We start from the raw sequence: 25,290 nt of genomic DNA on the forward strand, positions 1-25,290 counted from the left end.
ATATATATATATATATATAAGTGCCCTAAAGCTGGTTTTAAAAAAAATTATTAAATATATAATATATTTTAAATATATATTAAATATGGGTGGGTTGGGTCGGGTTGGGTCGGGTTTGGCGAGTTTGTACTTTTATGACCCAAACCCAACCCGACCTGCCATTAAAAAAAAAAAAAAATTGTAACCCAACCCAACCCACCAAGCCTTAAAAACTGACCTAACCCGGCGAGTCGAGTTGGGTCGGGTCGGGTTTGGCAGGTCAGTGGATTTTCTGCACACCCCTAGTTTGCATAGGAAGGACTATTATAATAGTAAATGATTAACAGGTTGTGGGATGTAATGATAGTGTTGGGCTATTGGGGAAACACCACTTTTGGAACTTAAAAAGCTTTAAGAAATGGTTTTTTCATTTTTTATTTTTTTATTTTTTTATTTTTAGCCCAATCAAGCTAGGATTAACAGACATGGACACGAACATGGGTAGGGGTACGACATGATGACATGAACAATTTTTGAAAAATTATAACATGATATGGCAAATAAGACACGGGTACAACACTCCAAACTAAGTATCCGTGCATCCTATAAGTAGTGGTTATTATATCATCTTCCCTATAAATAGGATTAAGCTTCAACTTGGGTTGGTGATTTATGTGAATAGTGTAGACATAGTAGCATGTTCCTCTTCCATTTATCTCATGTTCACTTTGTTTTTTCCTTTACCTTTTTTTAAACTTAACAGGTTTTCTTCTCTGGAATCAAACTAGTAGTGGTGGGTAAGAAATAAAAGTTTTGAGAATCAGGTCCAACTAATTCAAGAACCCAAAATAAGGTTTGCTCTAAATTTCTTATGCAATTTTCAAATTAAATACGGCCTCTTATGTGAAGATGAGAGTTGAAACTTTCAATCTATAAATTAGTTTCTCGGGTTCCACCACAGTCATTTTCCATTCACCAATTATCATAATCTAGTTTGCTTATTGCAATATGAGGACATAATGATGGGCCTATATCATAATCTAGTTGGACCTATATTCATAAACTAATTTGAAGAAGTTTTTTGTCCATCTTCCATATCATTACCAGTTTACCCCTGTATCCTTGCGCATAATGATGATGATTTGAACCTTTTTCACTAATCTCAAATAAAAAGGATTGTTCAAAGTGTCTACATGTAAGAACTTTTGGAGTCACAATTGCTTAGGCTTAATTTTAAGAAGTCACTATAGTAAGAGCAGTTATATGTTTATATTGTGTAGTAATTCTTTTGTCTTCTATAATTATTAGTACTTATCAAGGCAAATGTAAGAGCACTTTTATGGTAATGGATTTAACTATATATGAATTGCATTCATTTAGCCTAAGTTTTTGGTTATCATTTTTGAAGTCATAGTACCTTCAAGTAAACTAGATAGTTTTAATATTTATTTAAATATACCATGCATCACATAGGTTAGCAACTAGTACATATATATAATCGTTCCCAGTGGCTGAAAATTTAGGGAATATAATCGTTCATAAATTATCCTCAGCAAGAGAACAAATTAGAGATATTATACATTTATCCATGCAAGGTTCATCCTTTTTAAGCTTTTTTTTTTTTATTTCAATATAAAGCATTTTCATTAAGAGTCATACAAAACATTTTCATGAAAAAATGGATTTGTAAATAAGTTCAAGCCTATCTTTAAGGTTTGATTTCGAAACAGGACAAGCTTAAACATAATAGCGTATTTAAACAAGCTCTTAAATATGATGGTTGATTGAAGTATATATAATATAATATTGGGCAAAAATACCTTTTAAGTAACTATATTATTTTGGAGGGGTGGGGGGGTATTTTATTTCTGGTCTTTATGTTTTTAATGCATTCAATATGGTACTTGTTTTTCAAAAATTTCATTTGGATCTTGCTAATGGAAAGATCCATTTGAGAATTAAAAAAAAAAAAAAATTATAAAATAATGAATTTAAAATGAATAAAATAAATCGCCATCTTTTCTTGCACTTATTGTGGAAATCTCCTTCATTTGAGTCTCTACTAGACCATTACCATATTCTCCATCTTCAACCAACAGTCTCTATATTCGATTTAGGGCTTGGAGGAGTTCTTCAATTGTTGGACTGATTGTGGAAGATTTATGGTCTGTGAGTTTTCTGACAACTCGAAGAACAGGTTTTGTTTCGTCTTCAACCCCTTCCCTCTTATTTGAATTTTATTTCCATTTAACCATAAATATAAAAAAATTTAGATACTTGTCACGTTTCAAAACAATGTTGAAAAGTAACGTTTCGAGTGTCTAAAACTCGAGTTCTATGATAAAACTCGAGTTTTTAAGTCTCGCTTTGTAAGCGGATAGAACTCGAGTTCCGAAAAACGCCGCTATAGGGACTTAAAAACGTCACTATAGGCCTTCAAAATGGAGTTATAAAAAAATTTAGCAGAAAAACGTCGCTATAGGGCTTTAAAACGTCACTATAGGACTTAAAAACGCCACTATAGGCCTCCCTGAACCTGTACTGAATACTTATGAAAAAAATTTTGCAGGAAAACGCCGCTATAGGGCTTTAAAACGTCACTATAGGACTTAAAAACGCCACTATAGGAGCGATAAAGCTAAAATTTTTTTTGCATGGAACTCGAGTTTCTAAAACTCGAGATTTATGCATATGAATCTCGAGTTTCTAAAACTCGAAATGTCTAGTTTCCCTTATAGTTTCAAACGTTGCCTAACTAACTATATACAAAGGCTTTGCACAGCTATTCTGCACATTCTCCCCTCTTATTTATCTTAAACCTTGCTGACCTATATACACGTTCAAGATATCATTTTTTTGTGAGCATTTCTTCAATCTGCTTCTTGGCTACATTGTTAAGCATCATATTTTGGGTGCAAACAGAGGATTTCATTTTCCTATATGGAACTTAGGATTTTACTCCACAGAAAAAAGCCTTTTCTTTTCAATCTGGGTTCTCCAAATTTGATCTGATTCTTTACCCAAAATCCTGGTTTTTTATTCTTACTTTATTTCATTTATAATTCTCTTTCATATCCACTTCCTTCCTTGTGGGTTCTGTTAATTCTTGTGAAATTCAGCTGGAGCTGGATTTTAGCCATTTTGAAGATCACCCTTTTGATTAATTGCCAAAGAGAATGCTTGGTGCTGTTTCGCCAAGATATGGTTGGAATGGGGGTTGAGATTAATCTCGACACCTATTTCTTCACTCAGCAAACTATGACTAGTACATATGTGATTTTGGGCCAGCATGTTCTTGATGCTTGAAGGTCCTAGTGTGGAGATAAGCACGTGGGTTTGCTTTTCTTGAGATTTGAAGCATGACCATTCGGTTTTTAATTCATTTCTATAAAAGTTCTTGATCACAACATGGCTTCGAGCTTCAATACTTTTGGCTTGGCTCTTGTGATCAGTTTTATGAGATTGTGACATCAAGCTGTCCTCCACATTGGTATGGTGATTTGGAAAGAGATTCTCATCTTTTTGCTGTGCATTTTCCTGCACTTACTGCATCTGTTGTGAGGCTCACAGGGGCTGGTGATTGCTTGGTTGGTAGGACGCTTGCTTCTCTTTCTGCAACTGTGGATGTTGCACTTTGTTTTTGCTATGGTGGATTACTCAGTTTGCAGCTGGGTTTCGTTGTTTCTGTTGCCATTGATATTGGCATCTCTTCTAAGAATTTGATGCTAGATTTTAGACTCATGGGTTACTACCTCACTGCATTTGAAAGGTTCTATCAATCCATGTCTAGTACTCTAGGCACTCTACTCTGTTTTGGAGCTATGGTGCTTGTCTATTTTAGAGCCCTGGTGTACATCATATTTTTGGAGCTGTGGGGCTCGCCTTTACGCAGCAAGTTCTGCATTGTTTCTGGTTTTAGTAGCAAGTTCTGCATTGTTTCCGGTTTCTGCAGCAATTTCTGTGTTGCTTCCGGCTTTGTTTCCGGTTTTGTTGTTCTCCATTTATGTGTTGGTTTTTGCCGGCAATACTTTGTCGGGTCTATTGTTCTCCAGCCATCGTTGGTGTTTTTGCGGCCATCATTCTAGTTTTTGCCATTGCCCTTTTTCAGCATCTTTTGTCTGTGATCAGTGACGCCTCTCACCATCACCTTCGTGTTGCACTTGATCATGCATCTTGGAGCTCACATTGAGCCTTTTACTTCTGCTATGCAGAATTTCTTCTTCTTCATCAAGGTTCATATGTGTGTACACTCCATCTTGACTCTTGAGGGGGCCTATTAGAAATTATATTGTACATTAGTCTTTGTATTTTGTACATTGTATTTTAGTCTACACATTTTCCATATTTTCCACGTGATTTTTCAATTAGTTAGGAATTGCTACCTATTAAAAAAATTTAGTTAGGAATGACCAAATTAGTTAGTTTGTTAGTGATATTTTCTTAGGCTACCACTTTTATATATAAGAGTGCTTTGATGTAATTTACACACGTTGATAATACAAGAAGTTATTTATTTTACTCTCTATATTTTGACAAGTCCTAAGCCCAAGTTTTAGCTACACCAAACTAAAGCATGTATTAATTATTATGGTTGATGATCAGGCATTCAAGGTTCTAATTATGTCTAATTGCAATTTTTTTTCTTTTTCTTTTTTGTATAAAACTGAAAACCCCTAATAAAAATTATGTCTTTTTTTTTTTCCTCTTTTTTTATATATATATATATATTATTTAAAAAACAAATCTATTCTTTGTATGCTGTGTTTTTCTATTTAGAATTTAAAAATGGATGAGACTATGAAGCAATTCCAGGAGGGCTTAATTGAGCTTGAAACTGAAGCTGAGCATCTTCTTTTAGCTCGCCATCAGGTAATTTTCTCAAACTCACTGTTTTTTTTTTCTTTTCTTTTATTTAACATTCTGTTATGTTGCTAAGAAAGTGTGGGAAAATAGAAAGACAATTGACATTTGAAGCTTGAGGACAATTTCTATTCACTATTTTGAAACGAATCTGTAAATTTAGAACTCAAAATTGAAACATTATTGCTTAAGAACACAAAATTATAAATTTTTGCTGTTATTAGGGAACTAAGAAACAAAATTGCAAAGCTCAACTAAGTCCAATACAAGTTGTTTGGCTTGGTTGAGTTAATAACACTATTTTTTATTTACTTGAGGAAAAAATTATAATTTCTTCTTGTTGTTGTTTGGTTGTTTTTTCCCTCTCTGATTAAAATTATGTTTACCTAAAGAAAGGGGAAGGGAAAAGAAAGGAATAAGAGAAGAAAATAATTCAAAATTCTTCCTTGGAAGTAAACAAAAATTTTCTCTTCAAAATAGGTGAGATTTGGAGAGAAAAATTGGTTGCAAGGTGGGCTATGACTTGTGGAGTTTTGTTTTCCAACCTTTTGGGATGAATAGGGTTTAGTAGAGAAGGTGATTGATTTATTGCTTGGTTGGAGAAAATGGCTGGTAAACATTCATCCGACATATGGAAAATGGTTCCTTTGAGTTTGATGTGGACCATATGGAGAGAACGCAATAGACATACATTTGAAGATGAGAAGCACATAGGAAATCAGTTGCTTGTGATTTTTTTTTTAATTCCTTATTTGGTTGGTCTCAAGGCATGGGGTTTTAGAAATAGGGATTCTATTGTTGCGTTTTTAGATATGCTGCCTTTTTGTAGATAATTTTTTCATTTCTTGTAATTCTTTAGGCTCTTCATGTTCATTTTACATGAAGTAGCCACTTTTTAATTAATTATTATTACCTATTTTTAAAGACAAGAATAAAATAATATAGAGAAGTGATAGCACATTATGATCCTAGTGTCCCACATTGGTTAAGTGTAAACTTAATCATGTGTTTATAAGCTCTTGAGCACCCTGCCCTTGCAAGCCGGTTTTCAAGGGTGAGCTCTACCCATGGGTTTGTAACATTTGGTATTAGAGCCAACCATCACCCTGATTAATTGGGTGTAGCTCATTGAGTATGGGATCAAATGAGTTGTGGCTTTGTGGTCGGATCTCGGAAGGGGCAACCTAGAGGCTGGATTAAAATTACTGATAGTTGAGTAGAAACACTAAAAAGAGAGAGGGCTGTATTCTCAAGTGTTGATTACAATGAACCCTATTAGGGTATATATAGGAGGTAGGGTTAGCCCTACATGGGCTTACAATATATTGGTCCTTTTGGCCATTTTACATTGACATAAACTCAATATCTCCAACACCTATAAAGAAAAATTATTTCTTCTATTTACTTTAAAGGAGGTAATATAGCTTTTTATTCTTTTCTTTCTTCTTTTGTGTGCATGTGTATGTGTGATGGATAAATCTTGCTTTCTTTGTGAGGACATGAAAGGTTACTGATTCCTTTGATGAAAATGTAGCTGGTTGAAAATGATAGAGTGAGGAATGGGAATAGGGAGGCGCTTACTGCATTGAGGAAGAGGGCTCGGACGACAAAAACTAGTGTTGCATCTCCTTTTGAGTCAATAATGAGAGATATTGGGGGTCCTGAATCCAGGCCCTTGGTGAAGGAGGTATGTACCACCTGTGGCAACCATGACTCTAATGAGCGGACATGGATGATGTTCCCCGGGACTGATCTCATTGGTAGGATTCCATTTCATGCTGCTCATACCATCTTGGAGACAGGTTTTTCTCAAACCTTTCTTATTTTATTGCAATTATGTGTTTAAGTTGCTTTTTAATACGATAATTATAAACACACACAAAAATCATCACATACCAAATGAGGTGATTTATTAAGGAGTTCCTAGGCTTACTAAGTTTTTGAGTATGTTGAGTTGAAGAATAACAAAATTAACATACATCAGAAATGAAACTTTGTTCTTTCTAGAATTTGTGCTCCTTTTTCATGAGGGTGATTTTATAATATATATACATATATATATATATATATATGTATATATATGATATGCATATGTGGATAAAATGTAAATATATTTTCTGTATGTCCATATGAAAATTGTCTCTGTTTTTACTCAAATATTACTCAAATACTATTGTAAGTAAGCCTCTTTTTATAAATATTAACTCAGGTCAAACAATAGCTCTATTCCAACTCTCCTGGCAATCTACCCAAATTAAATTTGAATTCCTCCATCTAGGATAAATAAATTAAAGTTCTTAAATTTAATTTCTCTGCATTGCTTGTTCCCCTAGTAAACAATAACATTTTGGATTCATTTGAGAAATGCAATAGAGAAGGCTTAAAATTTTAATTTGTTAGAGAAACATGTAAATATATAGAATAAGACCAATTAAGAAGCAATGACAGGCCTGATATTGATAGATATTAGATTGATTGTTTTGGATTCTTGAACCCACATCTTGGAACTCGGAACCTTGTTTTGCTAATTCACAGGGTCAACTAAATTTGTCTAATGATAAGTTGATATCTAAAGTTAGTTACAAAAAAAAAATAAAAAATATATATATATATATATTGGTGCACGTGTAGCTTACCAATAAAAAACTAGTTACAAATAAAGGAATAGCTATGTTTTATATGTTCAAGTATCAAACATTCCATGATAATGTCATTGTATTATTGGCTTGATATATTGGTTTTTATCCCTGATTTCAATCATGGGGATTGTTGTCAATTACATATCCAAAAAAAAACGGTGATGTTGTCAAGGCTATTGTTTTGTTGGCCTTATAGCAGTTCTTAACAACTTACAATGCCTGCTTTGCAATTTGTGCTAGAAAAAACATTGTGGCTCTCCCTATATGCATGCCATATGATCTCAGATGCAAGGTCAGATTGAGTTTATAACAGTTGGATCACAAAATCAAGATTTTGTTCTGTCCTATTACAAACCAATATCTAGATGAATCTCCTTCTTTTGTCATAACATCTAATATTTATGATGTGGTGATGGGAGATTAATTTGTTGCTGCTTCGCAATTTTTTTATTCAAGATTTATTTTATTTTTACAGGAAAAATGTGTGAAGTTTGTTAGAATAATGGTTAAGTGATTTAATTCACCTCCTTCCTATTAGTTTAAGTTTTGGGGATTGGTGGTAGTTTATCATTTATTGAGGCTCTACCTCCCCTATAAAAATTAAAAATTCCCTGTGTACTCACTTATTGATGGAGAAATTGGGTCTGCACATTAGGGATTGTATTAGAGTAATGATTACGTGACTAAATTCACTTATTTCTTATTTGGTTCAACTTTTGGGACTAGCAGTAGTTTATCGAAGTCCGATTAAAGCAAGATTCGTATGATTTTAAAGATATTGTTATAAGAATTCTAGGCTTGAAACAATTTTTAACTTGGGTTTCTATTTTACAAGTTATGGTTAGTTTTATAAGGAAAAGTTTTTCTTCCAAATTACTATTTGGCATTTTTTAGAATAAGCCATTTTCCATTAGGTCTTATGAGAATCACATGATTTTTTTTATTTGATAGGCTAGAATCACTTGATTTTTTTAAGTACTTAACAATGATTGCTTGTTAAGCCTATCATATTTTGTTTTTTTGTTTTTGTTTTTGTTTTTTTTTCCTTCTCTCCAATCTCACTTTACCTAAGTTGTAACTAATCTTTATCATTGTCAATCCCCGTTTGCTAAGAATTCACCTAGTTAAAAGTGCTGCACCTTTTCCAAACACGATCACCAGTCTCTTCACATTTCTAAGCAATTACATTGTTTTCTCGACATCAGAAACCAAAGGGATTGGATTTGAATTGTAAATGTGTATGAAATTTTGACAATGGATAAGGCAGTTCAGCTAATGAGGAGTTGGGGATGGGCTTGGGCCACAGAATAGGGAATTCAAGAAACTTGTGTGACTTGGATTGAGAAGTTGGAGAAGGGCTTGATGGATTCAATGTGATTGAGCTATCACTATGATAACGGCTATTTAATTAAGTCCAACAAGCTCTTTTTTTTGTGCACATAGGTGAGAGATTTCCTAGTGAGGGAAGTGCATGTGGGTGGGCTTGCAGGGAATTTCGGGTGCAATAAGACCATTGAGGAGCTAGAGCACAATTCTACTAGCCAAGCTTAAGTGAGATGTCACCAAGATAATTGGCCAGTGTTGCTAATGTCAACTGGTCAAACACCGTAAGCAAAATGTTGGCCTTTACACCCCTTTATTGGTGCTAGATCACCCTAGGTAGGATGTAAGCATGGATTTTGTGCTAGGTCTCTCTTGCACCCTTAGGAAGCATGACTTTTCTCTTGTGACTATGTATTATCCAAAATGGCCCAATCATTCCCTATTCTGAGTCCTCTAATGCCTCCAAGGTTGCCAAACTTTATTTCAACGAAATTCTCAAACTATATAGCCTCCCCAAAAACAGTGTCTGATAGAGTTAATGAGTTATTTTTAGAAAACTATTTGGCCCATAGAAAGAAAAAAGTTGAAATTCTCTATCGCTTACCATCTTGCAACATTTGGCCAGACTAAGGTTGTTAATAAGAACCTTGGGAACATTTCAAGGTGTCTTGTAGGTGGACATGCTAGGAACTTGTACTCTATTCTCCCTACGGCCTAATTTGCATGCAATTCTCTATCAATAGGATCATAGGCATGAGTTTGTTTGAGGTTGTGCAGGTTAGAAGGCTAGGAAACCTTTAGGTCTCCTCCCCATGTCCCCTCATGTTTGAGTGTCTGAGTCAACCAAAGCTTTTGGATTGCATGCCCATGACTTGCATCATGACATCAACAAATGTATTCAACCGAGTAATAAACAATATAAAATTTAGGTTGATTCTCATCATCGACATTTAGAATTTAACATATCAGATTATGTCATGGTTCATATTAGGCCTGAGCAGTTTCCTTTAGGAATAGTTAGGAAATTGCAGTGCTAGACGGCCTGGACCATTTAAAGTGCTGAAGCTAATTGGACCAAATGTGTATGTCATTGATATTAACACAACTCTTAACATTAATTTTTTTTTTTTTTTTGATAAGTAACAAAAGTTCATCAATCAAAAAAGAGAATACCTAGGTACACTAGAGGTGTTCTTGAGTAGCAGTGCATCAAACTCACAAATTACAAAAATTAAATCAAATAAATTAGAACAGGGAGGAGAAATTTAAGCAGTACTCCAATCCAGCAAAGAATGAAGGAGGGATTTAATCTTAAGTATAGATCGTTCATTTCCCTCAAAGCATCTCACATTCCATTCTTGCCAAAGGCGCTACATAACACGGTGCGCCACAACCCTCCGGAAGATGATATTTCTATGTGGGGAAAGAGAGGTGAGAAAAGAAAGCAAGAGCGAGAGTAACCCCTTACTTGAATTATTTCAAGTATAGGACTAACATTTTTTGCCAAATTACAAAACTGCCTTTTTTTCTTTCTGCTGAATTTTCATGAGGCTCTCACCTCAAGCACCTTACAGCCTTATTTAAGGTGCTCAACTAGGCTCTAAAGGCACCTTGCAGACTTCAATGGTGCTTTAGTAGCACCTCACCTTGCCTGATCGTCTAGGCAAGTGCCTAGCTTGTGTGTGACTGCACTGCTTTGAGGTTCAAGATTTGTTGATACATGTATGCAAGTATCTGGGGAGCATCAAATATGACTTATTTCTTCAAAATTATTTTCCTGCCCAAATATTTGATATTTTTAAGAATTATTGGATGGGTTTCATGGGTAACCAAATAGTATCAGTATCTTGGATATGCTCCTAATATAGCTCCGTCATAGGAAAAGAATTCCACCTGAAAGGAGTGGATTCAAGGTAGTGGCACAATGTTGTGAAGTTGCACTGGAAAGGATTCTTAGGATTCTATGATAACATTTAGCTGCATTTGTTTACAAACTGGGCAGCTAAAAACTGTTTTTAGTTTGGCAGTAAATCAGTCATTCAGGTGGCTGGACCATGAGAAGGGATAAAGGACAGACTCTTCAAGAATCAAGAGTTATTGAGATAATTAATTTTCCTTATTCTCAAATGGCATCTCCTTCCTTGTACTTCAAGAATCAAGAGTTGTTGAGATAATTAATTCTCCTTATTCTCAGATGGAACCTACTTTCTTGTAAGAGCAAGGCTGAGGATGAGGTCATGGGTACAAGACCCAACTTTCTAATTAAAAAAATTATAAATTATCCACGTACCTTTTTTTCTTCATTTGTAATCTTACAAGTGGTTCCTTCGTAGAAAATGAAATTAGTTTTTCTGTCTAATGACTTATGTTATTGCTTTGCTTACTCAATGCTACTGAAAGTGTTTTGATCTTGATAGTCATTATTGTCAAGAAAATTTTTTCTTCACTTTATACATATAAGATAATTGATATTGTGGATAATCTGGGCCTTGTCCTTGTAATGTAGATCAAGCACAACTTGACTTTGATGCGAAAAGACTACAGAGCTATATGAAAGAGAAGTCCTTTTTGATTTCAGAAAGAGGTGCCATTGCTGACAGGATCAGTCCAGGTGTACTCAAATCTATCATAACCCTATCAGACAAACCAAAGTAAGTGGTGATTTTGGAAATATAGTCTACCTCATGGCAATAACCTCGCCTCTACTCCCCTGTGGAAATTACGCTCATTTCTTCTCCATCTCACAATTGTAACATTCACATTTACCTGGTATGAAATTATGTATAGACTAGTTTTTGAATGTTTTCTCCTAATGCTGCTCATGAGGGTTGCCAAATTGCAGCATTTGACTCCATGTTAGTAATGATAGAAAATTTTAGTAGTTAATGTTCGTTTGATCTACATTAATCTTCATGGTTACACCTCTTTTTTAGGTCCTACTTTGTGGTTACACTTTTGTTCAGAACACTTGTGCTTGTCAGTGATCAGCATATCATACACACCTGGTCACAGTATTTTTATGACACACACTTGAATGTACCAGCCTTGTTTCTGAAATGCGCAGAAAAAGAGTATATCATTACCTATTGTAGATGATACAAGTCAAGTTATACAAAATAATATGACGGTCCAAATGTGGCCATCAAACATAAGATCTCCATTTCCTTTACATGTGTGCACACCATGATGAATGCTTCTTCACTGTTCTATGGCATAATACGTGGAACCATGTTCCCATGTTTATAGTTAAGACTAGCTAGTATTTAATATTACATGATGAGTATAAGACCTCTAGCTTTCGTCTTGTTTCCTTTTTGTTTTGTTCCCTATGGCTTTCTTCCTCCCTACTCAAATGAAGTGTTAAAAAGAATAGTTTGGTGTCAGGTTGAGGGACCTTGTAGTTTTATACTTTTTCCTAGAAGCTTGGAAGTTTCGTGGGGACTGAACAAAAGGTTTGCACATATTGCCCGTGTTCTTGCTCTGTGGTCCCTTAACAAAAGGTTTCTACAGGGTTGAATTAGCTAGCTGATGGGAAACTTCCCCTTCTGTTTCTCCTTTCTTACCACTTTGTTTTGCCCTCTTTCACTGTTAGTTTTTATTGCTATTAATAATTGACGTGCCTATAGATGGCAACAAAAGTAATTTTAAGGTCTGTTTGGTTAGGCCTTTTCGGAGCCTAAAAGCGAGTTTTGAAAACTCAAAATTTCGTTTCGCAACTACAATCTCTCGTAGTTTTTTTACAAATTCCATTTTAAACCCAAAACACTGTTTTGCAACAACTTATACAAATACACCCTTAATACAAGATTTGTAGATGTCCTATGTCAATCTGCATTTTGCACAATAAGCTTGTTATTATTCTTAGTTACAATAATTAGGTGTTGTTCCTTATGTTTTGCTTTTAAGATTCAGTCATGTAGCAGTATTTAACTAAAAATACACTTTCATTCCATAAGAAAAAAATCACATGCCTAAATCTTAAGAGGGAAATTCTAAAGAACGATATCTAAATACTGTACATAAGTTTTGTCTTATGCATCATCTATGGAATCGAGGCATATTATATATGAGTGTAATGTTACAACCACAAATTATTTTACAGTATTTTTATTAATTGTTGATATGTTCGGTTCTTACTGGTTCTCATTTGAGCCCATCATTAACGTCACTTATTTATTTTGATAAATCAATGTAGGATTTAGTTTGCATCCAATATTTTTGTGCAAAAGACAGTAACACAGGCACAACACGTGTCTTACAATAACCAAGATGTCGACCTCATATTCTGTTAGTGCACGTGACCCACCAGACTGAAGCTTACCCCTCAATGTGTAGAGATCCCCATTACATACCATCCCCTAATGGTGTGATTCTAGCTAGTAAAAGATTAAAGGAACGTAGATAGACAAATTGATACCAATGGGAAGCATACCATCCCCTAATGGTGTGATTCTAGCTAGTAAGATAGTAACCCAAAGGGAACTTGTGTTGTTAGTGGGTGGCAGGCTATTCTTGGTGTTAGTTGTAGTCAAAGATTGGCCTAAATATAAAATGCTAAAGTTCGAGAGTGTATAGATTTTGTCTTTAAATTTCTAAGTTTGAGGGTCTTTAAATTTTAAACCTTGAAATTTCAAAACTTAGATTTTATGTTATGTAGTTATATTTCATTTGCATTAGTAGTCTTATCAATATATTTTTTCGTTAAGTCATGCGTGTTAATTAGTTTGTCAAATAAAATGATGCCACATAATATTTGTGAAAAAAAAAAAACTTAAAATAACTAATATAAAAATGACGTCACATTATTTTATTGGACGAACTATATATGAGTGGTAAGTTTATGTGACACTTAATAGAAAATATAGACGAGGGGATACAAATATAACTGAAATATAATTTGAAAGTGTAAAATTTAAATTATGAAACTTCATGGTGTAAAATTTAAAGAGTCCTAAACTATAGGGATGTAGGATGTAGTTTGAGGTTTATCTAACATAAAAAAAACATTAAAAAAAAATTAGGACAAAGGAAAGAAACATAATTCCCTTCCTTAGGTAGTTTCATAAGGATGGCAACTTTTTATTGATGCTGGAAGTTTGCTTTTGCAATAGACTAATTAAAAGTTATATGTAAAGTCAACAAAATATTATAAATATCATCGAAGTTGAATGATAAAATATAAAATATTATTTAAGTTATAAATATGGTAGAACTGTAGGATAATAAATAATGATAAAAAAGATTAACTTATAAAAATAGAATATAATCAAAATAGTAATTTGAATTTCTTGCAACTTTGGCAATATAGTTTCATATAGAGTAGAAATAGCTTCATTAATTTATTTTTTATTTATTTTTTTATTTCTGAGTAGTTTTTATTTTATTTTATTTATTTTTTTATTTAGAGGCTCTTCTATTTTTTTGGGTAAAAATTAAAATTTTTATATCTATTATAATTTAAGATTACTACATTTTCAATCACAAAAATACTTAGGCGTGCGATGAAAAAATTATTTCACCAACAAAAACGCATAACACTCATACACCCACAAACGTGCTTTTGTGCGTGAAATAATTTTTTCGTCGCACGCCTAGGTATTTTTGTTGATTGAAATTGTAGTAATCTTAAATTATAATGAATGTAAATTTTAATCTTAACGATTACCTTACATTGCTCGTTAACACAACCCAATCAAAAATTTTGGAGACTCTAACACGCGGAAGGCATATAGACAAGTTTCCCCCCAAAAAAAAAAAAAAATTATACACGTCTCAGTGTATGATTGATTTGAGTATTAGTTTTTACATCATTTTGAGGAGAAATTATAGAGTCCTTTGGTGGACCACGTCACTGGTCCACCATTCTACTAAAAAACTTCCACTTGTTTAAAATTCTGAGTCAATAATTAATTTCTATTTAAAAAAATTTTCTAACTAACAAATTTAAACAAGTGGCAAATTTTAGTGGAATGGTGGACCACGTCACTGTTCACCATGTGGATCTTATAATTTCTCCATTTTGAAGGGTATTATAGTCATAAAAAATGCAATCTGGTTTTTTTTTTTTTTTTAATGGGAAAACTCGTCTCAGTGTATAAAGGAAAACATGTATTTCCAAATGGCACCATCAGCCTTACCCTAGTAAGTATCTTCATTCGAAAAAAAAAAAAAAAAAAATCTAGATTATGCCGTATTTCATCTTCTATTTAGGTTTTGTTTACCTCCGGTACTTTTTTAACTTAAATCTTCACTTGTTTTAATGAGAAACTACCACATTACCTACTAACTAAATAAAAGATGGATATTAAAATTTAAAACTTACTTCTATTTACCATTGTGTATTTAAAACAAAATAAGATCTCCAGTTAAAAAAGTACTAGAGATAAGCTAAACCCCTCTTGTTTGCCTTCTCCTCCAAAACCAGGATGAGACGCAAATGTATACCGCCGGCTGTATATCCAGTGGAGGAAAATTTGCCCTTCATGCTCCCTATCACTATTCGCTGTGACTCCTGCTCCAAGTATATTAACCAGGGCACCGAACTCTTTGTCCACAAGGAGGAGGTTATTGATGAGGTTCCATATTTCTTTCTCTATCTCTCTCCCTCTCGATCTTTTTGTTCCTAGATATGCCTTCCTTTGAGTAGGATACACATGATGCTGAGGCGTTCTGCTGTATACCTCCTGCCCTGTTTTCTTTTACTTTCTTCTCTTCTTGATAGAATACTGTAAAACAAAATGTTTCTACCTAGTGTAGTGTGGTGTGCCTTTGTTATATCGATCAGATGTGCGCTTGCGCTTTGCACCTAGGCTCTAGGAGGCACTTTGCACTTAAGTGTGCTCAGTGCTTTTAACAACGCTGAAAGTAACATAGGGAGTTCCAACCTCTTCTGTAAATGTGTAACAAGTAAAATGCACCCTCTTCCTTAACTGAAAACTCAAAAGTTTTGGATTCAACGAAGAAAAACGCAGATCCTCCCATTGAGGTTAGAAGAATAGCAGGAAGCGAAACAAAAACAATGAAAAAACTCATTATCTATGGCTGATTTGAGGTAGCCAAGCCTCGTTTATGACTAATCTGAGGTAGCCAGGCCTCTCTTATGCGAACATTCGCAATTTATTTATTTTAAAAGACAAAAAAAAAAAAAATGACTGCCAGACTTTATAAATAAGCTGTCGTATTTTATAAAATGAACAAGTGGCACCTTATATTAAGAATTTTTTTTTTGGTTATTGTTTCCTAGTTTTCCCCATGTTCTATCCCACTACACTTTTCTTCATGCAAGATTTGAATATCCTAAAAAAAAAAAAAAAAAAATTCTAGATTGTGCCGTATTTTATCTTCTGTTTGGGTTTTGCTTACCTCCGGTACTTTTTTAACTTAAATCTTCACTTGTTTTAATGAGAAACTACCACATTACCTACTAACTAAATAAAAGATGGATATTAAAATTTAAAACTCACTTCTATTTACCATTGTGTATTTAAAACAAAATAAGATCTCCAGTTAAAAAAGTACTAGAGATAAGCTAAACCCCTCTTGTTTGCCTTCTCCTCCAAAACCAGGATGAGACGCAAATGTATACCGCCGGCTGTATATCCAGTGGAGGAAAATTTCCCCTTCATGCTCCCTATCACTATTTGCTGTGACTCCTGCTCCGAGTATATTAACCAGGGCACCGAACTCTTTGTCCACAAGGAGGAGGTTATTGATGAGGTTCCATATTTCTTTCTCTATCTCTCTCCCCCTCGATCTTTTTGTTTCCTAGATATGCCTTCCTTTGAGTAGGATAGACATGATGCTGAGGCGTTCTGCTGTATACCTCCTGCCCTGTTTTCTTTGACTTTCTTCTCTTCTTGATAGAATACTGTAAAACAAAATGTTTCTACCTACTGTAGTGTGGTGTGCCTTTGTTATATCGATCAAATGTGCGCTTGCGCTTTGCGCCTAGGCTCTAGGAGGCACTTTGCACTTAAGTGCGCTCAGCGCTTTTAACAACGCTGAAAGTAACATAGGGAGTTCCGACCTCTTCTGTAAATGTGTAACAAGTAAAATGCACCCTCTTCCTTAACTGAAAACTCAAAAGTTTTGGATTCAATGAAGAAAAACGCAGATCCTCCCATTGAGGTTAGAAGAATAGCAGGAAGCGAAACAAAAACAATGAAAAAACTCATTATCTATGGCTGATTTGAGGTAGCCAAGCCTCGTTTATGACTAATCTGAGGTAGCCAGGCCTCTCTTATGCGAACATTCGCAATTTATTTATTTTAAAAGACAAAAAAAAAAAATGACTGCCAGACTTTATAAATAAGCTGTCGTATTTTATAAAATGAACAAGTGGCACCTTATATTAAGAATTTTTTTTTTGGTTATTGTTTCCTAGTTTTCCCCATGTTCTATCCCACTACACTTTTCTTCATGCAAGATTTGAATATCCTATGTTTAGTGAACTGAATTTTTAATGGATGGTTTCTCATTGCAGAAGTATCCAGACTTTGAAATCTACCTGATATGCTTCAATTGTACAAATTGCTCTGCTGAGCTTTGGATTAGACCCAGAAAACAAAGACTTTGTTGTTGAGTCTGGCGCTACCAAAAAGCATGTTGAAGAAGATGATGGTCAATTAAAAGTTTAGATTCCCTCCCTAATCTTGATATCACAATGGATTCTGATTTCGTCAGTAAATTAAAATTATTCCTTTTACCAGGTTTTCTCTTTGATGATGATTGATCCTGACCGGGACAAGCAAGATTGGAGCTAATGATCATCTCAATCTCTTCCATTTCATTGGTTTTGGTGCTTTTAGTAGATAGGGTTTTAATTGTTTGAAGTGGTTTTCAATGATGGGTTTTGTATTTGGAACTTGGAAGTGGGCTGGAAATATATTTTTAATTACATTGTACTTTTTATCTTTTGAAATATTGCTTAATGAATTGCACTGTTGAAACTGCTAGCGAGTTTAGAATGTTATTTTTTGGGAAAAATGTATCTTATACAATTTGAAAATACAAATTGAATGTTTTTCTTTAAAGTTAATGTAAATAGTTGGAGTGAGGAATATAATTTGTTCGATTTGGATTCTAGAGAGGGGATATATGGTAAATTTGTTCAATCTTTCTATGCCATAAGGCTTTAAGTTGAGCAGCTAATGAATTCTCATTATGCAAGAGCATTGTTTTGAAAGCCAAACCGTTCAAAGAATCATAAAAGTGAGAGGTTAAAGTTTTTTAAGGTCAAACCGGGGTTCAACCAAGGTCAAATCTTGACAAAATAAAATATATTAGTTCAATTATATATAATAAATATGATAGTTTGTAAAATAAAGACCCAAGAAGCTGACTTGCATTAATGGTTAGCATGTCAAACACAAGTTCTTGCATGGGGGGCTTGGGTTTGAGTCCCTGCATGTGCCTCTAATTTAAATTTTTCCAAAAACACAACTTCCTTGAACTTCTTGCCAAAATAACAGCTGGTTTGGTCAGGTCCGGTCCAGTCTGGTTATGAAAACTATGTGCAAGAGGCTATTTGGGTGGTTTTAGCCGTAGGTACCTTGATACTAGGACTTTTGTTTGAACTGTCAGATTATAGGAACTTGTTGACTCCCCAATGTGAAATTCTATAAGAAAAGTTTGACAATTTTTTGTTCTCCAATCCTATTTTATCTATTTGTTCATATGAGTCCTAGTGCTGAAATGACCGTGCTGATTGTTTTGGGTGAAAGACCTGATGCTCACACTGCAGTTCTACATTCTCAATTTGAGTTTACAATGCTATTATATTTCCAACTATATGCTTCTATATAGCATTATTAAATAATGTGCAGAAAATATATGTTCCTATCTAGCATTACATGTCCAAGGTTTGCATCAAGATACAATAACTTCAGTTTATGTTTCCAGATATGCATTGTACTCTAGTTTATCAGTTTGTGTTCTGTTATTCTCACCTGCAGATTATTTATTTATTCATTGGGTGTTACATCGTAATACATTCTTTATAGGGGGGGGGGGCAGGAGTTTGGGGAGTTGGGTTGGTGCTGTTTTCTTATTCTAGGTTTGCTCAAGAAATTTGAGTTCGAGATTTATGATGTGTTGTTTTCTCAAATTCCATATGGATTTCACGATAGAAATTTTTTTGCTTAGTATGGGCTTAGGTTGTTGATGATGGTCATTCATGTGGGTTGCTAACACAATGATTAAAAAAAATTTGTGTTTTTAAAAATATATGACGGGAGATAAGTTGTTGGGTACTTGATGTATTGTCATTTCGGAACTTAGTGTTGTGAATTTATGCAAATGTTGTTTCAGGCACGAGTATGTAGTATTACCTTATTTACTCATTTTGATTTTGTTATGCAGAAGGATAACAAAAAAATTCTAGCAGTTCCGGCTGAAGTTGTATCTGTTCTTGCTGTGGGGTTGTGTAGAAAGCTTTGGTTGGACAGTTTTTTCAACAGAGATGGTCACTAGATAAGGTTTATGTAATCTTTTTTTCTTTTTTTGTTTGTTTGTTTGTTTTGTTTGTTTGTTTTGTTTTTTTTTTTTTCATTCTTATTTTATTTATTGTAGTTATATTACTAAATAAAATAAAAAAAAAGTATTATGGATATGTATTATGGAATGATGTGGTGTTCTGGATGTTTTTGTATTAAAATCTGGAAGGTAGTAGTATTATGGTAGTGTTATGGAACAATGTCAAGTATTTTGAATGGTTAGGTGTTCGGTGTTATGTGTTATGAATGCTTATGTTTAATCATGATAATGTAATACGTGGAAGTATATGAGTGTTTTTCTCTGTTTGGTTATGAATGCTAATGTAACGAACTTTGAGATTATTTTTTAGGTTTTGTTTTATTGATTTGAGTATTTTTCAAACTAGTAACTAACCCGTAAAATAAAAATTACATATATTTATCTAATTGATGGTGAAAATTTGGACTTAAATGTTTCAATGCTCAAACCATCAGTCCAATAGTTCCTCATAATTCTAAACCAGCCAAAGAAAAGAAAAGGCAAACATTCATCACAAAATAACAAATAGACAACTCAAATTTAGGTTAAATTACGCCAACCCTTTTACATGTTACAAAATAACTCTCTCAAAACGTTTTAAAAAATGACACTTCTCGTGAGATTTGAATAAATGTAATCATTCATTTTTTGCAAATGGATTATTTTATTTAAAAAAATCTTATTAATTTATACATACCTATGGGGGAATATGAATATCATTCATTCACAAATCTAAAGGGAGGAGAGTATCACTTTTAGCCAGGTAAGGTTTTTTTTTTTAAAGAATATGCTTTTAATGAAATAAAAAGTTTGAGAGGATTTATGTCAAGAGGGTATGGCCTTTATTTATTTATTTTTTGGTGAGGGGAAAGAGGGAATAGACTTGAACATTACTTTTATGCAAACCTCAAAGGGGAGCGTAACTTCATGAAACATCTGCAGGGAGTAATTTCATAAAACCTCGGGAGGGTGTAATTTACCCAAAAATTTAACATAAGTACGTATCTGACTAACAGTTTTGTAGGATAAATTAAAAGCCCACCATTATATGGTATTCCAATTGCATAACAACCTAGAGAAGCAACCCAACATCTCAGTAAGGAGCCCCTCAAATTTTATTTTTAATAGAGGTACTAATTTTAGCAATTTTGTTCTATAAAATTACATTTTGTCACTCTTAACAATATCATTGATTCTTTTAATAGTAATGCTACAACCAAAAACTTTTATACAACAGTTTTACAAACTGCTGAGGTAGGAAGAAATATATATATATATATATATTTCTAATTCTATTTGTTCTTATCGATTTATTTGGATAAAGTAACAATAAGTATTGTTTCAATTTTTTTATAAAGTAACAATTTTACTTTTAGCTTAATTTATACTTTAATTGTTGTTGTTGTTGTTTTTGTGTGTGTGTGTGTGTGTGGATAAAGTATTAAATGATAGCTAATATGTATTAACATTAATGTAAACTTAATTAAAAAAAAATCTAATTTAGATAAGATCAACACAAAAAAAAAAGGGATAAAGTAACGCAAGAAATTTTTTTTTTTTTAATAATGACAAATTGTACAAAAAAGTAAATGACAAATTCAAATCCATGCAAGTTTGAAGAAAAACATTCAAATTTTGTTTCATGATATTGACAAAAATTAATATACAAAATAAATAAATAAATCATCTTATGAATTCTAAAAACAAACATATTTATTGCATTCTTTTAATAAGTTATTACTATATATATGTGTGTGTGTGTGTGTATATGCATTTCATAATACCTCAATTTCACACAATATGAATTTATTATATAACTTAAAAGTAAAATATTTATTTATTTTTATTATCTATTTTATTATCTAATTTTAAGTAAATTAATAAAAAAAACTATTTTCATATGAATTTTGATTAAGCCGTTTATTGCACGGGCATAATGCTAGTATGTGTGTGTGTATATATATATATATATATGTATGTATGTATGTATGTATGTATATCCCACATTTTTACACATTAGCATTATTAAAAAACTAATTTCATCACACGCGCTTCGCACATGCGATAAGTTTTTTTTTTTTTTTTTAGTGTCATAATTTTTCATTCATTCTAATTTGAGATTTAGATGTTTTCTCGTTAATATTACGCATTTAGAACTACTAATACAACCAGGAGTGTCATGAGTCTTTTTTTTGTTTGAAAAACAAACATACACACGCACATACAAGGGAGAAGGAAATGAGTTCTAACACAAAGGCACACCACAACTTCACTCAAAAGTCATGGTGAGTGACATGAGTCTTAGTGGTCCTATTTTGTTGCCCAAAAAAAAAAAAAAACTATTTTCATTTTTATATATAATTTTTATTTTGAAATTTTAATTTATAAGTGGATAAAGTAATTTGAAAATCAACAGGAAATTACCCTATTTTTTAGGTCATGTTTTAGTAGGAGTTAGAGTTGTATTTTTACTAGATTGTCCTTTAGTTTTGTCTCTACTTAAACATAAGGGTGTAGGGACATTTTTGAACCAAAAAAATAAGGAATCCAAACCCTTTTAATAATAGTATAGAAGATAATTATTTTTAACCCAAAAATTTCAGCTAAAAAAATACTCTTTTTCTCTCCCAAAAACATCCAATATCTTTCTGAGAAAATTGGCATTTAACACCAATTTTCAAACATATTTGTTAGTTAGCACGTTTCCAAACTTATTAGCAAACTAATATCTTAAGGCTCTTAAACTCAAGTTTACTGTAGCAACTCGAGTCTTGGAAACTCGATTTTCATGTGTTGGCAAGTGGAAATCGAGTAGTAAAAACTTGAGTTCCTCAAAACAAACTAAAAGAGCAAAATTGAACAATTTCAGCTCCTTATGCGTGAGCTTCGGGTCTCACTCTCACATTTAATATCTCACAGGACTGTATGGCATCCTTCAAGGTCTCACCTTCAAATCCTTCATAGGTCTTCACCAGCAAGACCAAACCCAAACCCAACAAACACACTAATTAGAACCTACAAAACCGAACCCAACAAACACGCCAATCAAAACTTGGAAAACCAAATGCACCACCACTTCATCCCGATCCCAGTTACTACCTGGGTTTGCCGCTTGGAGCTTGGGTTTGTTGCTTCGTGTTAGTGTTTTGATCTCACTGGGTTTGTTGCTTCGTGATTCTGTTTTTGATCTCTCTAGGTGTTGTGGCTTCTGTTTCGATCTTTGTGTTTTTGTTTTTGTTATAGGGAAATCGAGTGTTAAAGAGTTGAGTTCACATGGAACTCAAGTTTGTGAGACTCAAGTTGCTATAGTGAAATCGAGTCTAAGAAACTTAAGATGTTAATTTGCTAATTAGTTTGAAAATGATGCTAACCAACGAATATGTTTGAAAATTGGTGTTATATGTCAATTTTCTCCTAGAGGATACGGAGGAGAGAGAACCATGTGGGTAAGGAAAGAGGGCCACCTAGCAATTTGGAGAAAGCCAATTGGTGTTTCATATCTAATAAACAAGTGACACATCCCAAAAAAGCCAGCTCAACTTACTCCACTAAACCAAACCAAAAGACAATTTCTCTATATAAAAAGCACGAATGCCCTTTTGGTTTGTTCAATTGGCACTGTAGCTATAGTGCCTATAGTTTTTTTTTTCCCCCTTCTCTTCGGTCATCGGTTTTTTTTTTTTTTTTCCTTTTAAATATTTATATGTGTTGGCATATATATTGTTATACTGACACAACAAATTTCACAATATTGTGAAAGCGCAAATGCACAGTAGCTACAATGTCCTTTTGGTTTGTTCAATTGGCATTGTAGCTATAGTGCCTACAGTTTTTTTTTTCCCCTTTCTCTTCAGTCATCGGTTTGTGTTTTTTTTTTTTTTTTTTCCTTTTAAATATTTATATGAGCTGGCATATTTGTAGCCCAAAAAAAAAAAAAACTATTTTCATTTTTATATATAATTTTTATTTTGAAATTTTAATTTATAAGTGGATAAAGTAATTTGAAAATCAACAGGAAATTACCCTATTTTTTAGGTCATGTTTTAGTGGGAGTTAGAGTTGTATTTTTACTAGATTGTCCTTTAGTTTTGTCTCTACTTAAACATAAGGGTGTAGGGACATTTTTGAACCAAAAAAATAAGGAATCCAAACCCCTTTAATAATAGTATAGAAAATAATTATTTTTAACCCAAAAATTTCAGCTAAAAAAATACTCTTTTTCTCTCCCAAAAACACCCAATATCTTTCTGAGAAAATTGGCATTTAACACCAATTTTCAAACATATTTGTTAGTTAGCACGTTTCCAAACTTATTAGCAAACTAATATCTTGAGGCTCTTAAACTCAAGTTTACTGTAGCAACTCGAGTCTTGGAAACTCGATTTTCATGTGTTGGCAAGTGGAAATCGAGTAGTAAAAACTTGAGTTCCTCAAAACAAAACTAAAAGAACAAAATTTACAAACAATTTCAGCTCCTTATGCATGAGCTTCGGGTCTCACTCTCACATTTAATATCTCACAGGACTGTATGGCATCCTTCAAGGTCTCACCTTCAAATCCTTCATAGGTCTTCACCAGCAAGACCAAACCCAAACCCAACAAACACACTGATTGGAACCTACAAAATCGAACCCAACAAACACGCCAGTCAGAACCTGGAAAACCAAATGCACCACCACTTCATCCCGATCCCGGTTACTACCTGGGTTTGCCGCTTGGAGCTTGGGTTTGTTGCTTCGTGTTACTGTTTTGATCTCATTGGGTTTGTTGCTTTGTGATTCTGTTTTTGATCTCTCTAGGTGTTGTGGCTTCTGTTTTGATCTTTGTGTTTTTGTTTTTGTTATAGGGAAATCGAGTGTTAAAGAGTTGAGTTCACATGGAACTCAAGTTTGTGAGACTCGAGTTGCTATAGTGAAATCGAGTCTAAGAAACTTAAGATGTCAATTTGCTAATTAGTTTGAAAATGATGCTAACTAATGAATATGTTTGAAAATTGGTGTTATATGTCAATTTTTTCCTAGAGGATACGGAGGAGAGAGAACCATGTGGGTCAGGAAAGAGGGCCACCTAGCAATTTGGAGAAAGCCAATTGGAGTTTCATGTCTAATAAACAAGTGACACATCCCAAAAAAGCCAGCTCAACTTACTCCACTAAACCAAACCAAAAGACAATTTCTCTATATAAAAAGCACGAATGCCCTTTTGGTTTGTTCAATTGGCACTGTAGCTATAGTGCTTATAGTTTTTTTTCCCCCCTTCTCTTCGATCATCGGTTTGTTTTTTTTGTTTTTTTGTTTTTTTTTTCCTTTTAAATATTTATATGTGTTGGCATATATATTGTTATACTGACACAATAAATTTCACAATATTGTGAAAGCGCAAATGCACAATAACTACAACGTCCTTTTGGTTTGTTCAATTGGCATTGTAGCTATAGTGCCTACAGTTTTTTTTTTTTCCCCTTTCTCTTCAGTCATCGATTTGTGTTTTTTTTTTTTTTTTCCTTTTAAATATTTATATGAGCTGGCATATATATTGTTATACTGACACAACAAATTTCACAATATTTTGACAATTATTGAGGTGTCAATTTTTTATAGGTCGAAATAAAATAATAAAATATGAGACTTGGGCCAACCATAACTGAAAATAAATGTTTTGTGAATATGTTGTAACACTTGTTGTTGTCACAATATTTTCACAACTATTGAGATCTTAATTTCTTATAGATTAAATAAAAAAACACTAAGTCCACAACATTTTCACATTAATTTCACAACAAATCATAGGTAAGTTACTATCGATGGATAAAAAAGTTATATCAGTTATGGGTCCATTTTAAAATCAGTAACAACTTGCCATCTAGAATTTGTAATGAAAATATTATAGAGATGGCATTTCTATAAAATAAACAATAATATATTAGACCGAAACTTATCTCGACTGAAAATAAAGGTATTGTGAAAATATTGTGACA

The 25,290-nt window shown here is 33.2% G+C and overlaps 1 protein-coding gene and 1 long non-coding RNA gene across 3 annotated transcripts; both read left to right on the plus strand.

The window, feature by feature from the left end:
- The first annotated feature begins 1,944 nt into the window (after nucleotides 1-1,944).
- On the plus strand, nucleotides 1,945-11,733 carry LOC112027635 (uncharacterized). Of its 2 annotated transcripts, none has more exons than XM_024060292.2 (4): nucleotides 1,945-2,176; nucleotides 4,756-4,848; nucleotides 6,374-6,641; nucleotides 11,308-11,733. In XM_024060292.2, the coding sequence occupies exons 2-4, from the start codon at nucleotides 4,765-4,767 to the stop codon at nucleotides 11,454-11,456; spliced, it is 501 nt and encodes a 166-aa protein (XP_023916060.1). In that variant the 5' UTR covers nucleotides 1,945-2,176; nucleotides 4,756-4,764; the 3' UTR covers nucleotides 11,457-11,733. The 2 variants fall into 2 exon arrangements, with proteins under 2 accessions (XP_023916060.1, XP_065620250.1); XM_065764178.1 differs by lacking the exon at nucleotides 1,945-2,176 and adding an exon at nucleotides 2,782-3,570.
- A 4,539-nt stretch (nucleotides 11,734-16,272) lies between these two features.
- Nucleotides 16,273-17,751, plus strand: LOC136063648 (uncharacterized). The gene is made up of 2 exons (XR_010625274.1): nucleotides 16,273-16,517; nucleotides 17,284-17,751. It is a non-coding gene; the product is annotated as an uncharacterized LOC136063648 (long non-coding RNA).
- The last annotated feature ends 7,539 nt before the right edge of the window (nucleotides 17,752-25,290 follow it).

Source organism: Quercus suber, unplaced genomic scaffold, assembly GCF_002906115.3.
Source record: "Quercus suber isolate HL8 unplaced genomic scaffold, Cork oak 2.0 scaffold_21, whole genome shotgun sequence".
Classification (NCBI taxonomy): domain Eukaryota; kingdom Viridiplantae; phylum Streptophyta; class Magnoliopsida; order Fagales; family Fagaceae; genus Quercus; species Quercus suber.